This window comes from Sminthopsis crassicaudata, chromosome 4 (assembly GCF_048593235.1).
Source record: "Sminthopsis crassicaudata isolate SCR6 chromosome 4, ASM4859323v1, whole genome shotgun sequence".
Lineage (NCBI taxonomy): Eukaryota > Metazoa > Chordata > Mammalia > Dasyuromorphia > Dasyuridae > Sminthopsis > Sminthopsis crassicaudata.
Window position 1 is genome coordinate 196,647,468 of NC_133620.1, and position 14,964 is coordinate 196,662,431.

Genomic DNA, 14,964 nt, shown 5'->3' on the forward strand with positions numbered 1-14,964 from the left:
TCATGATAATATGAATTGAAATCTGCTTATGATCTCTAGTCTTCATTTTAATTGTTTCGGTTTCCTCAGCAAGGAAACTTTCCTAGAAATAATGAAAAATAGTAGATTGAGGGCATATTCTACCTCTATGCCCTCTAAAGAAAAGGCTGATGGATGATCTTTATTTTTGAAGATCTGGATCTGGCATCTATTTTCCTTTTCTTTTGCTGTTTCTCCTCCAATCACCTCTCCTCTCTTACTACCCACTTAACTCTGTCTAGTTCTGTGTGATTTTTTTTCCTGATTACTGAACAAAGAAATTTGTGGCTGGGATTGAAATGTTGGCAAGATAGTGAGAAATAGAGAAGTGAACAAAACCTGTTTTAATCAGCCTCTTTCTCACATAGTAATTTTTCCCTGCAGATGCAGTTCTAGTTGAGAGATATGGAGAACGGTTTTTGTTTTATTTCTTTATTTATGATTTTCATACATTGGATTAGTTGTTTAAAAAAATAAGAGTTCTTTGTCTTGAAATCTTTTGGACATCCAATGTGGAGCATAATTTTAGTGCTAGATATTTAAAAATAAGTGTTGATATCACTTTGTATCTAAGGGATAGAAACTAGCAAGAGACATTAATAAAATAAAGAGGAGATGATTTAAATTCAATATATATTTTATTCTTTGTAAATACAATGAGTACAACTTTTTAACTTCACAAATCTGTTAATTCACTTTGTACAAGAAAAGTTTTACTCATCCTATGATAGGCCAAGTGCTGATTTTTCTCAGGGCTAGTATCTAATAACAAATCAAAACATGAAAAGTACAGCAGCTATCTTCAAATGTTTGTTTCTACATTTCCATAAGTATAGTCTCATATCAAAGAAGCAGCGTATAGTGTAAGGTTGTATTTGCATGTGTGTGTGTGTGTGTGTGTGTGTGTGTGTGTGTGTTTGTGTGTGTGTGTGTGTACTGTGTGTGAACAAGGCTTTATTTAGAACCCAAAGTTTTCTGAAAGGCATTGTAGAGTCTCAGAGACTGTTAGCAGTTTATCAATTAAGAAACTTTTTTTTTAGTGTCTATCTCTTTGAAGTTCATTCTAGCATGCTGTGTATATTCAGTTGCTGTTCTGCATGTCTCATTGGACCAAGAGTTCAGACCCCATTGCCTTTGGTTTCAGCACTATGCCAACGGGACAGCAATCAGCTCACTCAGTGAGACATCTCTGCTTTATTTGGTTTTGCTGTTTTATTCTTCCTTCTTTCACTTTTATTGTTTTTGTAAAATTCTTCTGTCTTTGAGATGTTATCCAAACTGCAGTTCTGATGAGAGAGTCATCTATGTTCACCAGTTGTTTTGAGAGGGTTGCCTAGGCTTCAAAGGCCAAAAAAAGGGGGGGGGTGGGAATGGAAATCAATCACATAAAACACTTTTCAATTCATTATGGAGGCCAGTTGATGATGTCTTGCAACAGACAGAAAGTGCCTGGTGAAGTATTTGACTTCAAATGTTGCCTTCTATTTTCAGAACAAATCTTTCAACTTAAGTTACTTTCTGAAGGCTGCAGTACAACATATTACACCTCTAGGATAATTTTTGGTAACCCAACTTGGTATACTGAAAAGGAAAAATGAAGTACTGTATTTGGGCTTTTGTTACATCAGAATCATTTTCCAAAATGAGTGATAGAATAGTATGGCCAGTAGCAACCAATAATCGTGAACCCCTCTCAGGAAGAAGGGGAATTGATGAGTTCTCTCCACTCCAGGTGTCCTATCAAGCAATGCCCTTTCTTCAGGTCTACCATCTTCTGTAGAGGCAGCAGGTCATAACTACTGGAATAGTCTTGTGCCAATTAATTATTTTCTCGTTTTCTTTTCTCCAAAGACTACACTCCCAGGTTTATGCTTCCTGAAGGTTTTTGTTAGTTGAGGCTTGTTCTCCAAAGGTAAAAGTTCATCTGACACTGTCCATCCTGAAGACTGTGTATGTTCAGCAGAGATTAGATATCACTGGATTTGTACATATCTGAAAGCAGTCTCGTAATTGGCACATTGCCAATGGTTTTTTTGAAAAACACTTCTTCTATTGTAGATGGGCTAATGGAGCGTAAGGCTGGAAGAAGCAACAGGAGTTTCCCAAATCGACAAGGTTGGGTGGGATACCTGGAATGCAAAGAAATCAAATGAGTTAGATAAGCATTTGTCAAAGTGCTTCCAGCAATAAAGTTTGTTAAAGAATCTTAATATCTAGTATTTGGACAAAAACTATATCCAAATGTGCCAACTGATTTTATAAATAACAGGATATTTTGGAAATGAATTTAGAAAAATGATATCACTTATTTTGCAGAGGGAGAAATGGAGGCACAGTAGCCAAGCATTTATTAAGTACTTTTTATATTATAAGATCAGATGATCAACTACAAAAAAGAACAATCTTGCCTCCCTTCACTTGGTTATCAGAATTCTTCCTGTCTTTAACATTGTTTCTGCCCTGTGAGCTTGCAAAGGGTAGGGACTATTTTCCTTATCTTTATATTCCTGGTTCCTAGCAAAAAGCCTGGAATATATCAGGAGCTTAAGAAATGCTTTTTTGAATGAATGAAAGTTTCTTGATTCTTAGTCCAAATGTTTCTCCACCAGACTGCTTCCCTCAAATGAAATGGCTCTTTTTTCTAAGTGTTTCTTCAAATTATTATTCAGGATTTATACTTAGTCACTCACAGGAATAATTCTGCTATTACATTACAAATTAAAGACTAAATTCTGTTGGGTGGGAATGCCACCCAACTTACATGTCAATGAAATTGGCATCTAATTAAAGATATGAAAAAATGTTGAACAATTCCCCCTCTTGAGGTCCAACATCCATCTAGGCTCCAATGCACAAGCTTATACAGCCTCTGAGACTGCAGGGCTATACTAATGTAATCTTTATCATTAAGAACTTGTCCTTCCAGATTGCTCTCTGGAAATAAATCACAAGCAAAGACATCCTTTGGAAACATATTGGTGAAAACACCAAATTTAAGCTCTCATACTGGAAACTAATATAGGAATTCATTCAAAATAAGGCTTTACCAAAGACAGAGTTGTTAAGTTTGCCGCAGCAAACAGAGAAGGGGTGAGTCAAAGTCCCAGTTTGCCAATTCCTTTATTGATCTCTTCTTCCCTTTGAAACCATGAAAATACCCCCCTTGCCCTTGTTCCCCATTTTCTCTTTCTTTGCTCCAGTCTTACATGAAGAAGTGACCTTTTTCCTCATTAATGTCAACTCATCTACACGTACTCTTGATCCCACCTTACTCTCTAATCTTCAGTATCTCTTTATTCACTGGTCTATTTTGTGCAGCTTACAAACATGCCCAATACTTCCTCATCCTTAAAAAATTTTTACTTTACCTTATTATCACTAAAGCTATTCTATTTTTTTTTTTTGCTCTGTTCATAGTTGAACTCCTTTAAATAAAAAGCTATCTATTCTCATTGTTTCTGCTTCCTCCTACTTACTTCTTAATCCTTTGCAATCTGCTTTATTTGAAACTGTCCCATTCAAAGCTACCAATGCTCTCTCAATTGCAACACATAATTTAAAAAACTCAATCTTCATCCTTTTTGAATTCCCTGTAGCATTTCTCTCGACCATCCTCACCTCTAGCAAAGTCTTTCTATGATACAACTAACCTGGCCTACTTTTTGTACCTCATTCAAGGCTGTCCAATCTCTCTGATTCCCTGGCTTTGACTGGCTGTCCAGTGGACAGCCTAAAATTCCCTCCCTCTTCACTTCAACCTCTAAGAATCCCTTGATCTCTTCAAAGCTCAGTTCAAACCCCATATCTTACATAAAGATTTTTGAAGATAGGCAAGGGACCCAAGACCTGAAAAAAAAGATGAATGTCAGTGGAAAATTGAAAAATCATAAGTCATTATCACAGGTGGGTCTACAAGTGAAGACTGGATCACCACTTGTTGGAGCTCTTGTTGAGGGGTTTCTTTTCCAAATACAGGATGGACTAAGTGTCCTCTGGAATCCTTTCCAAAATTAGGACTTTAATTGTATGAATATTCCTGGGTTGGCAGTGAAGAATGATTATGAAACTGGCCTCTCAGGTGGATTTTTCTCAGAGAAACACTGGTACCCACTACAGTCAATTCTTTCCTTTCCTCTTCACCACACCCGTCTTTTCCCTTACTATTATAGCAGAGAGAAGAATAGTCTTAGGGACACATTAAAAGCTACTCAAAAGTCCAGAATGAAAGGCAGTACTATGTCCTCAATAAGAAAGAAGATAAGTTAAAGTATCAGATTTGGAGTCAGGAGCTATCAGTTCAAAAACATGCTCTGAAATATGCTATATATCCATGATCTCTTGACTTTTTTAAATCTCAATTTCCTTATCTGCAAAATTAGGTTAATAAGATTCATGTCACTAGCTCATAGGGTTGCAGTGAGAAAAGTGCTCTGTAAATGTTAAGTAGCATACTGGATACAGAGTTGGCTTTGGAATCAGGAAGACCAGTTAGGCACTTAACTTCACTTTCTAAGTCTATGTATTATGGAGCCGGTATAGAAATGCATTGATAGATAATGTCCTCACTGAGAGTTCCTACATCCACAAAATTATTAGTTTGGTCCAAAAAGAGAAACCTAGCTCTTAACATGCTATAGAAATGTGAGCTACTATTATTATTATTCAAAGTTCTGAAGTTTTCAAGTGATTCGAAACCCATGTGTCTCAAAGGCAGTCAACTCTTGATTTCTTATAAGTAAACCATTCTCTCTATAGTCTTCTTCCATGGCTGATCCTGAGTCAAAAAGAGGAACATGAATTGAGCACCCCATTTTAATTTTTATCAAACCAGTCAAAATCAAAGAGAACTACGTACAGTATCTGAAGTATATATTTGAAAATTACCATCTGTGTCACTGATTTCTTCCAAAAAAAAATACTATGATTTTCTTTTCTCAATTACATGTAAAGACAAATTTTAACATTCATTAAAATTTTTTTGAGTTCTAATTTTTCCCTCCCTCCATCACCTTTTTCTTCCCTAAGATGGTAATTAATTTGAAATTGTTTATATATATATATATATATATATATATATATATATATATATATATATATATATATATATATATATATATATATATATATATATATATACTTATACATGTAAAACATATTTCCATTATGGTCATCTTCTTTGTCACTAGTTTCTAAATGTAGTTTTGAAAAAAATATTTGCATGTCTTCTCATTTATCAGAAGCTGGGATATTTAAGAACTGATTCTGCCCATGAGTACTTGCATATTTTATATGGCACAACTCAGTTGTATTAATCCTTCCATGCTAGTTAGGGAGGGACAGTGATCTCCAAAAGTCACTGAGTCAAGGATGTAGTCTTTAAGGATCTTATGGCATAAGTTGATCATAGATCACTTTCCTGAGGGGCAATTCATACCTAGATCATAGGTAACTTGGTAGCAAGGTGTGACACAAAAAGATTCCCTTAGGAGAATATTCACAGAAAAAAGGGAAAGCATTGATAGATACAGTAAGGAAGATCCCCAGGATCCTCCTATCCCCATAACTCCTTTGAAAAAAACTCTGTGTGTCTGTGTGTCTCTCTCTCTCTGTGTGTGTGTGTGTATCTGTCTGTCGGTCTGTCTCTGTCTCTCTTTGCTTCTTCTGCTATAATGACTCTGAATGACAGCTTTCAATTATCAGCAGAGGCACTTTTTTTTCTCCCACCTTATATATGCTGACTGTAAGCAACTTCAAAATAGGAAAGAAGCTGGAATACACATTCAAATTACTGCATGTAGCTATTGCATTTCCATCCCTAGAATTTAGCTGGACTACTATTTTTGCTTTACTTAACTATACCATTATTTTTTCACAAGGGAGAATGTGAGTCTATGTTCACTAGTTTCATGGAACTAAACTGACATAGAGAAAATCTCATAACAAGTATGATTCCAGATGCACTAGCATCTCTAGGTCAAGAGCATAAACTGAGAAGGGAGGGTAAAGGCAGATATTTCACTATTAATGCTGGAAGGCTGTGTGCTGCAGAGAAAGTGCATGCATGATATGATGGAAAAACAAAACAAATTTGCTTTTTCTTTTTCATAGTTTTTTCCCCTTTTAGTCTGATTTTTCTTGCACAGTATGACAAATATGGAAATATGGATTGCACATATTTAACTTATATCAGACTACTTGCTGTTGTGGGGAGGTAGGAGGGTAAGGAACAGAGAGAGAAAAAATTTGGAATACAAAATCTTACAAAAATGAATGTTGAAAAACTATCTTTACATGTATTTGGAAAAACAAAATACTATTGAAAAAGAGAAAAAAATAAGCATTTATTAAGTACCTACCAAAAAAAGAAAGAAAAATAAAACAAAACAAAATGTTATTTTGAGAGTTTAAGGATCCGGATTTGATTTCTAGTTTAACAACTTCTTAGCAGACCAGGTTTTCATCTCTTCTCATCAAGATTATTGCAAGCGCCTCCAAATTATTCATTCCACCTTGTGTCTCCTCACTTCAATCCATCCAACCCAACTGCTGCCAAAGTGATTTTCCTTAAGTGTTTCTGACATGGCACTTCTCCATGACATAAACTTCAGTGACTTTCTATTATTTCTAGCTTCAAATCCTTTGCTTGCTTCAATCAACCTTTCCAGGCTTATCTCTTCCTGCACTCTTCAGTCCAGGGAAAATGGTTTTCTCTCTGCTCCTCACATGATGATGTTCCATTTTCTATCTCTATTCCTTTTCAAAAGTGACTGTCTTCCCATTCTGGAAGGCACTTTTCCTTTACCTTGACCTTACATAATCCTTCTCTTCCTCCAAGAGGCAGGTGAAGAATTAACTTCTTCCCCTGTCCCTAAGAACTAACATCTCTGCAAAGCATTTCTTTCTTACCAACTTCTAATGCTTTCTAATCTTCCCTAATTACTTTGAATTTAGCTAATGTATTGATTTTGCATTTATTTTATATTTACTTGTATGTTGACATGTGGTTTTTCCTAATAAACTGTAAGTTCCTTGGGAATGGAGATTGTTTAATTTTTGGTCCCTAGATCTGTGGTCCCTAGGAGAAGGCCAAACAAATAGTAGACACCTAATAAATATTGATAAACTGCTCATAAAAAATAATTTTATCTCACTGAGCTTTGGTTTTCTTATCTGCCCCAAAAGGTGATAATATTTATATTATAGACTTAGCATATGTACTGTGAGGGAAGTACTTTGTAAAGCTTACATCACTTCATAAATGTAACAATTTATTTTGGTGCTGATAATTATTATTTAATGGAGCTACATAGTGAGTGCAGTAGATGGATTGCCAGGCTTAGAGTCAGGAAGATGACTTCCTTTTCAAATTTGACCTCAATCACTGATTAACTTAACCCTGTTTGCCTCAGTTTTCTCATCTGCAAAATGAGCTGGAGAAGGAAATAGCAAACCCTTCCAGTATTTTGATAAGAAAAGACCAGATGGAGTCCATGAAAAATTGGACATGACTGAAAAACAACTAAACAATAATTATTTCCTTGCATTGGTGGATCAAAGTTTGGCAATTGCCTTTCCATAAACCACTTTATTCTGTTGGTTTTTTAACCTTATCGTTAATTTTATATGAAGTCATATCTTTCATACTTTTCAGTTTCTGAACATCTGTCTCAACCTGAGGTTCTTTGTAGAAACCACAATGTATTGTTTTCTATGGTTACTATTCAAACCAAAAATCAGTTCTAAAAGAAAGCTGGTTTGTGGTTAACTGACTAAAAATGGATTTAAAATCTGTCTTGCCCTTAATTTAAAAAAAAAACCAATATCTTTTTTTTTAATTTTGAGGGAAAATACCATACAAGAGTATAACAACTCATATAATTCTCAGAGTGTATAGTAGCCTCCCACCAAAAAAAAAGAATTTTATAGGAGAAATGAAGAGTCTCTAAGGGACATCATATCAGTCAAAACAAAAATGTTGACTTGGTCTGGGAGTCTTATTCTGACTCTTTAGAGATTTGGTCATATCTAGAGAGTTAAAAAGGAATGTTTGTAATAAACTGAAATTGTATGTCTTGGGTTTGGTTGTGAGGGTGATAACTCCTTTGAAGTTTTCCAAACTGGTTCTCATATTTAGTTCTTCTCTTTAAGATCAATATAGAGAACCAGCAACCAGAATAATTGAGGCCTCTCCTTGATTCTGCCATTAAGTAAAAAGCAAGCAAAGATAAAACTTTTGCTTTTAATAAACCCATCCCCAACTGAAAAAAGAATGGAAGCAGGAAATTCTATACCTGAAAATTATGTTTCTTGGCTAAACCATGCTTCTCAAGAGTTTTAAAATCTTTGAGCAAAAGATACTTTGGAAGTGCCATGCAAAACAGTGTTGAAGAAAAGAAGTTAATTTTGGTCTCTAAATTCTCTTCCATCTCTAAATGTACTATGATATGAACTCAAATCGTTATTTTATCATAACTAATCTATATTAATCTAATCTATGATATCACAATTATCACTCATCAGAATTCACTTATCAAAAGTTATTAAAATATCAGTCAGTACTACCCACTATGCACTGTCATTCAGCATTTTGAAAAGAATAGATGTTAAAAACAAAGAAGTAAGGAAAAAATGGAAGGATTGATGAAAAAGATGACTATTCTTTGAGGGCTTTTATAATCCATATATATCCTATTTTCCATCTCCTCTAAATCCTATGGCCATTATTCTGGCCTAGTGTCTTTCCCTATTACTATTGTATATTTTATTTGTAATTCTTACAGCTAGAATAAATTGCCCATATACTTGGATTATTAGAACTTGATTTGGATTATTGTTTTTTTTAATACAATGGAACCATTTCAAAACAAACTTGCTCATTTTAAGACATAAAAATGGATAATATTTATACAGTGCTTTAAGGTTTGCAAAGTATTCTCATTAGATTACAAACTTCTTGAGGTCAGGGATAGTCTTTTGCCTCTTTTTTTATCCCTAGAGTCTAACAATACCTGGCAAACAATAGCCATTTAAGAAATGTTTATTGGTTGATAGATGTACATATTTTTTAAAAATACCATCTTTCTGACACCCAAAAGGTATCGTGCATAAGTAGAAAAATATTGCTATTTAATGGTGAGTGATTAGCTAAGGAAGCCAACTATACTATTTGCAAAGTTATAGAACAAGAGCCTTCAACTGTCATTGACCTTTTTCATGATCAGACAACATTTATGGACTTCTCAGAATAATGTTAAATGCAGTAATAAAATACATAGAATTACAAGGGGAAACCAATTATATTGAAAGATAATTATCAAAATTTTGAAAAAAATTCATAGACTGTAGGTTAAGAACCTCTATTTTAGAGGAATGTAGGGTTTCCCACTCTACTAGGGAGGATTATATCTTGAAACAATGATGAAGGCTAATAATAATAATCCATAGTCATAGAGGACAGAAGGATTGCCTTCTATTTTTTTTTTTTTTGGCAAATAAGTAGAAATGCCATTATAAAGCTAATTCCTAGGATCTAGAATAAGTCCCACATTATAAATTTTCCATACTCTAATCTGCTATATTTTCTAGCAAGGTTTCCCTGGAATGGAAGTGCTTTCCATTGCCAGAAATAGTGTGAAAGCATTAGCATCTATTCATAGTTGACAATCATTGTGGCTGCTTTCACAATCAGAGATGGAGCCAATCACAGAGCTCTTACCAGTCAGGTGTTTAAAGAAGCTCCAAATGAATGAATCACCGGTGTGGTAGTCCATCTTTTCCATGGGCAGTTAGTCAGCATGCCCATAAAGAAACCTTCATTTGTTTGGGATTATCTAATCCCACTTAAGAAGTCATTGTCCACAACAGATTTTGGTCATCATCTTTTACTTTTTTTTACTTTGCCTGAGTCTAGGCACAAATATCAGTTGGGCCATTTTGACTAATTGATCTGTTATTAGTGCTCTTTTTCACTGAACTCACTGGATTCAGGGGTTAATTCCCGTAATTGATTAAATTGGATTTTCTGGGGAAATATACAGATAGCTTGACGTTCCTTCACAAAAGTAATTTTCTATAGTAGTATGGGAAGAGTAGTTCAAAACTTTTCTATTTATATGGATTTAGGCCATTTACTTCACACCTCTGAATTAGATCAACTGATAAATCCTTCCTAAAGTCAGTGCTCCTTCCCTATTAATTGGTAAATAATTTGCATATGTTCATAATTGAACATATTGTTTCCTTCATTAGAATGTAAGCTCCTTGAGGGCAGGCACTATTTTATTTTTGTCTTTGTATTCCTATTAAGTCGACACTATTAAGATGCTTTGTTGGTTGATTGGTTTTTTAAAATCTCAAATTCTTTTCAAATCTAAAATTTAGGATTCTTTTTAGGTACATGCTCAGAGCAAATTAGAGGATGTTCAGAGAAAACACTTTGTAAACGATACCTCATGTAAAATAGCTTATCTGCATGGCTACTGTTATTGTTATTTTTAATCATTAAACAAATAAGGTTCACCTGGTGTGGATATAACTGTTAAGTGTTAGCTGTGCTTCATCTTGAAGTGCTGCAATGGCTGCGGCATTCCGGAAACTTCTCAGTTCAGAACCACTGTGTGTAGGTACTAGAAAAGAGATCAGGAACCAGTCGGTCAGTTGACCTCCAGGTGGGTGCAACGGTATAAAGCAGCGATGAAATGCAAAGCTGGTCCAGCATGAAAGAAGACCGTGGCTCTCTAAAATGGAGTCAAAGGGTCCGAAAGATCAGCTCCATTTTATGAGGCTCTTTCTGACTCTGAAGTGGCTGTTATCATGAAGGGGCAGGTTTGGGCAGGGACAGGGATGGGGAGAGGAAGCTGTCGAAATAGGGGAAGGGAATAATGAAGAGGAAGAAGAAAAAGAAGGGATTCACATTTGCTTACCAGCTTTGAAAGTGACAATGCATTTGAGACAGGCAAATTCAGTTGCGTCCAGCCGAAGTTGTCTGAATCTGGCCACTACCTCCTGCAAAGCCTGGATTTCAGAGATGATCTTACTCAGCTTCTGGGAATCTGTGTTTTCACCATTCATGCCTAGAATGGGAATGTGAAATAAATGTCCTAATATTAGGGCATTTTCATGATTTCATATTGATTTTTGACAAAATTCTGCATATAAATATCTATTCAATTGTCACTCTGAGATCTCTGATTCCAAGTAGACTGACTATATTGTATGGAAGTTAATATAAAATCTTCTCTGGGATGATAACAAACACAGTAATTTGCATTTAAATAACAATGCAAGCAGTCATGAATACAACAAAACAACATTATTTGCATTTAAATATAGATTTATAAATGACAGGTATACTCTATTGTTCAGTAGGAATTTGTTATTCTTTACATGTTGTTCTTTTTTCAGTAATGTATTTTTATGGTAATTTCTACAACAAAGTCATTAAATTGTGCAGTTCTTACCAGATACAGCCAGTAGAGTGTTAGCATCAACTGGAATGGCCCATTGTGCTATTCCTAGAACAAACAGTTCTCTCCAAGCATCTTCCAAAAGCATCAGCTGTCATACAATAGATGTATAATAGAATATAGTGTATAATTTATAAATTTATAAACAATCTCAATATGTAAATTTCCATTATTTAAAAAAATTGTTTTAAATGCCTGTCTTGGTAATTTCTTCTGAATATTTTAGCTTTCTCTTTTCTCTTTTTCACAAGGTGCCTATAGATAAAATAATATGCACTCCAGAGTCTATTTTCCCCAAAGTTTGCTTCTCCCAGGAAAAGGTCTGCTTTTCTTTTCTTGGTTTTTTTTTTTTATATTACAGCCAAACTCAGGAATTACTTATGAAATTAGTGCTCTATGAAATGGCAAATTGTAGCATACTGGAATGCCATCTAAAGTGACCCCTCTGGAATATTAATGCTCAAATTCTCAAGGATTACTGACTGGACTGCTGAATTTCTGTCTAACTCTTATGCCCAAAGAAGAACTGGAGAATGAGAAGATCAAGGAACAGTATGTATGTGAGGGATAATAGCCACAGTACTTATCAAAGACAAGCATTAGGAGAGGAAAAATAGTGATACAATTAAGTTAATCAGGGTTTCCACATTTAACTCCTTGTTGGTTGCCTAATTTCTCAGATAAGCATAAAGGAACAGATTGCATTAATTTTTATGTGAAGTGATATTGACAACTTGAAACCAAAATTTAGTTGTTTTTAAATTGCCATTTTTTGCTCCCTTTCCTGCTTTGATTTGTTATTGTACAGTTTTCTTCTGAAGGCTGAAAAGAGAACCAATTTATGTTTGGCTTCCCACAGCCTCTAGACATTTATTTGAAAGAGTTTAAAAATGACACAAAGATGGGAATTTTGAAAATGGATCTAATGTTAGGTAAATCAGTAAAGATAGCTGATGAACATTTTTAAATTGCTTGTCTTCCAAAATGAGCAAAGTAGCTCATTTTAAGGTTGTTGTTGTTTTTTAATAAGTTAAAGTCTCAAAAGCTGGTTCATTAAATATTTATCAAAATAGTTTCAATAAATCATATCTGATCTTTATAAAAAGCAATGCTCTATCAAATTTATTGCATAAGGTACAAGGGAATGAATTGAAATTTTTTTGGGGGGAAAAACACCCAAATTTGCCTATTTTTGATAAGTGATACAAATAGATCTTATTCAGAAAAAGCAAGTGTTTTGAATGTGTTAATGTATGTCTCAGTAAAAAACTGCATTTTATATTTAGGAGAGCTAGTATAACCTAATTACGTAAAATGGGATCTTTAAATTATTATTATTTTTAAAGGATGTGTATCTTTTGCTTGTATAATCACTTAATAGTTTTGATAGATCTTGCCACTAGTCCCTCTGACTGCATATACCACAGCCAATTCTTCCGAAAACAATCCAGACTGCAATTTCTTTGTAGTAGATTCACTTACTGTTAAAATAAATCTAGAAGGAATTACTTTAAATAAGATGAATAAAAATTAATTTCTTTTTGAACATGATAAAATTTTAAGTACAATATCATCTGTTTAAAAAAGCTTTTGTGACTATAGGGTTGTGAGAAATATTTGTTTTTAGGGATTTATTTTTTAAATATTAAGAATTAAATGAACTCATCTCGATAAGATTTATAATACACTTTGGGTTCCTATTTCTTGTTTATCTCCTTATAGTTTAGTGAACCACATTCTATATATCATCATCAGAGAATACAAAAGTGTGATCATGATGTGATGTGAATAATTCTTCAAGCGAAGAATGGAAATGTCTTCTTATTTATCAGTCGTACATCTTATTTTTCCCTTTTTTAATTTTCCACAAATGTTTCAAAAATTTTAAAATATGCATGGCAATATTTTAAAATTTCACATACAAGAAAAAAATCACATTTTCTTATACATTTATTTCTTAACAAGCTTCATTCTACTTTCCTAAAGTAAAGAAACATTGTAACTGGTGGAAATATTAGAGGAAAAGATAACCTCTGAAAAAGGAGCCTTTCTTCTTCCAATTTACTGAGTTTCCTAAATGAGTTACTAATTTCCTCAATGTGATTGTATATCATCAGGACATAGCACAAGACCATGCACATTTTCTTTTTGAGTCTGGATTCATAATTATAAGTTTATAGAATTTTTAGTATAGATGTATCCTGACATGCAGTTCAGTAATTTATCTGTAATTTATAGTCTTTGAGAGTAGCTGAGAACTAAGAAGTAAATGAATCAATAATGGTCAAGCTACTATGTTTCAGAGGTAAGATTTGAACCCAGTTCTTCTTGATTCCAAAGTCAAGCTCCCAACCACTTTGTCATTGCATCTCACCATGCTTAACAAATGTTTGTTGAATTGATTTCATGGTTATGTTTTGGATAACAAAATACTTTGTCATCAGCGGCTGTTTAGCCAGCTAAATATTTAAAACTGAGACACATACATGACTGATAACAAGGAGCTGTTATAGATGATACCCACAGATCCCTTTCAGCTTCATGAAACTGGGAGTAATTACTCTTATTCCTCTCTTGTGTTCTCTCTCCTATTATTTATATTGCCTAAAGGTCTGAAATCACACTCAGGCCTACCTGATCTTGCAAGGACAGAGTGGAAAAGGCTGGAACACTCTTGGCCCATTTAATGCTCATGAAAAGGAGTCTGGCTGCTGATTCACATACAGACTCAGTGGCCACTTCATAGAGATACATGGGGGCTCCATTAACCTCATGGGGATACTGGAAAGGAAGAAGAAAGAAGGAAGTCTAAATTAAGTGGGGGACAAAATGAGAAAATCACAGCATTTCAAAAGGAAATCAATCTTTTGTTATTTTGAATAAAAACCAAAAATTCCTAGGAAAAGGATACACTTAAGAAAAAAAGGAAAACATTTAAGTTTTGTATACTTTTGTATAATTAAAATACCTGCACATAGTTTGAGAACTGTCACTTGTAACTCTTTGGGAGAAGGCATACATCTGCACCAACTTTTTTGAACTTTTGGGAGAGGGATCAATTAAAAGTTCTTATTTGAATAGTTGAATTCACTTGGGAGAGGTGGACGTTGGCTGAATCACTTTCCTTCTCTGGGAGGTGGTTTTCTCATTTGCAAAATGAAAATGTTGAAAATGTTGGCCTAAATGATTGCTAAGGTCTCTTCCAGAGTGAATAGTCTATGAATCTCTCAGTCTTTCTTTATCCTCCCCAGCAAATTTACACAGGGCTGAGCCAAGTGGCAGGCCTGGCTCCCAATTTAGACAAGAGCAGCTTGTATTTGTGTAAATAAAAATAGACATGAAAAAGTATAAATTAATAGGCATCCAAAACACAAATATGCATATGAATATTTTTAGAAAGGATTAGTATATTATGGAAATATTTCAATTAGACATTTTAATCATTCATAGAGCATTCTCATTCACAACTGACAACATATTC

The 14,964-nt window shown here is 34.2% G+C and overlaps 1 protein-coding gene across 5 annotated transcripts in view; it reads right to left on the minus strand.

Moving 5' to 3' along the window:
* Positions 1-1,243: 1,243 nt before the first annotated feature.
* The window catches only part of NR2E1 (nuclear receptor subfamily 2 group E member 1), a 28,980-nt gene continuing 15,259 nt past the window's right edge, over positions 1,244-14,964 (minus strand). For 4 of the 5 annotated variants that reach the window (XM_074310152.1, XM_074310151.1, XM_074310150.1 and 1 more), the window contains 5 exons: positions 14,118-14,264; positions 11,478-11,574; positions 10,941-11,090; positions 10,538-10,754; positions 1,244-2,147 (listed from right to left, as the gene is read on the minus strand). In XM_074310152.1, coding sequence (XP_074166253.1) covers positions 1,985-2,147; positions 10,538-10,754; positions 10,941-11,090; positions 11,478-11,574; positions 14,118-14,264 — 774 coding nt within the window. In that variant the 3' untranslated portion in view covers positions 1,244-1,984. The remainder of the gene's footprint in view (positions 2,148-10,537; positions 10,755-10,940; positions 11,091-11,477; positions 11,575-14,117; positions 14,265-14,964) is intronic. The other variant, XM_074310153.1, reaches the window with a different exon arrangement.